The sequence below is a fragment of the Sinocyclocheilus grahami genome, unplaced genomic scaffold (genome assembly GCF_001515645.1).
Source record: "Sinocyclocheilus grahami isolate Dianchi unplaced genomic scaffold, SAMN03320097.WGS_v1.1 scaffold841.1, whole genome shotgun sequence".
NCBI classification, from domain to species: domain Eukaryota; kingdom Metazoa; phylum Chordata; class Actinopteri; order Cypriniformes; family Cyprinidae; genus Sinocyclocheilus; species Sinocyclocheilus grahami.
In genome coordinates this window covers 71511-72801 of record NW_015506020.1, presented here as the reverse complement: position 1 = coordinate 72801, position 1291 = coordinate 71511, and the positions used below count along the sequence as shown (strand labels likewise).

The 1291-nt window shown below is 43.1% G+C and overlaps 2 protein-coding genes across 3 annotated transcripts in view; one reads left to right on the top strand and one right to left on the bottom strand.

The window, feature by feature from the left end:
• The window catches only part of get1 (guided entry of tail-anchored proteins factor 1), a 4828-nt gene extending 4710 nt beyond the window's left edge, over positions 1 to 118 (bottom strand). The window contains exon 1 of the mRNA XM_016247531.1: positions 89 to 118. Coding sequence (XP_016103017.1) covers positions 89 to 118 — 30 coding nt within the window. The remainder of the gene's footprint in view (positions 1 to 88) is intronic.
• A 12-nt stretch (positions 119 to 130) lies between these two features.
• Positions 131 to 1291, top strand: part of LOC107562812 (non-histone chromosomal protein HMG-14A-like) — a 3479-nt gene continuing 2318 nt past the window's right edge. The window contains exon 1 of one of the 2 annotated variants that reach the window (XM_016247538.1): positions 131 to 332. In XM_016247538.1, coding sequence (XP_016103024.1) covers positions 315 to 332 — 18 coding nt within the window. In that variant the 5' untranslated portion in view covers positions 131 to 314. Of the gene's footprint in view, positions 333 to 596; positions 1070 to 1291 lie in introns of those variants that run through there. The other variant, XM_016247537.1, reaches the window with a different exon arrangement.

The following is a 1291-nucleotide window of genomic DNA, read 5'->3' as shown; positions in this document are numbered from 1 at the left end:
GCAGATCTGTGATTGACATCTCAACCTAGCCACACAGGTTCCTTGCTTTGGTTTGAAATGTGGTTGCCAAGACGTTTCAGCCAATCACCGCCGAGGAGGGGCGGAGCGAAGCTCGCATCAGGTTAGTGCTATACTGAAAAGACTATAGAAAGGGGAGATCCAATCCGGTTTCAGCTAGTTTGTGTTCCGATAGAACATTAATGCTAGTTGCTTCAGTGTTTCCTAGACCCGGTTCTTACTCTTTACTTATCAGCGCGTAAGCTATTTTAATTTATTTCCTTTTTGTTGTGAAAGCATACAAGCTTTAAGCAGCCATGCCTAAAAGGAGCAAAGTAAGTAGAAAAATATTACATATTTTATTCTATGGCTTTATGCAATAATTAAATATGCACGTCCCTAGGACGCTTTATGTAAAGGTATGTGAGTGTTGACCGCATTTGTGCTTGTGTTAATTCGTAATCTAGGGCATGAGAGACCGTGGCATGAATCTGGCGCCTTTTTACTTCAGAGCTGTGCTATGTTCTTTTGGCTGCGTGCGGATACTTTAAAGAATAGCGCATTCTCGGCTTTACTTTGACATTAAAGCCGTGTATCGAACACGCAGAGTACGTTAATGTTCAGACAAAGGGGTGTAACCTCGTAACGTTTGCTCATGTTGTTATTCCTCACGGAGAAGAAGCTTGTCCCGCGAGTGTTTTGCGTTTAACCGCGGTGTTTTAATACCTGTATAACCGTATACATACGAAGCAGTCGAAGTTGCGAGTTTAGAGACCTTGTGGGGCTATTCTTAGTCCCTCGTGTGACTGTAAATACATGTATTGTTAGTTGCGGGCTGTGTACGACTGCATATGGTCCTCGAGTAGGACACACACACACTGGAGTGTCATGGCTGCCTTCGCGCTAAACACATTCGAAGCCTTGTATCCAAATGAAACCGTTATCACGGCAGTTGTGTTTCATAATTCGGGTTTTGCCTGCGAATCCCGCCTTAATTTTTCACTTGACCTTTCAAACGGACTTTGGAGAGTGGCTTAAGAAAGTTTTCACCGACTTTATTTGTGGATTAAAGGTATTAACCTCCCGTTTTCACGTTTCTGTTTTATTTCCGATGCGAACCTAGTTTGTGTTAACAATGTGTCGATGTATTTATTTAATGTATTTGCTCGTCGAAAGTGAATGAATTCTGTCTGTGGAGGCGGAGCTACTGTTCCCCTCCTCCATGTGAACTACGTAGGGACGGAAATTTCCAAGTAGGTATAACTACAGACCGGAGATCTCCAAAATGGGGCGT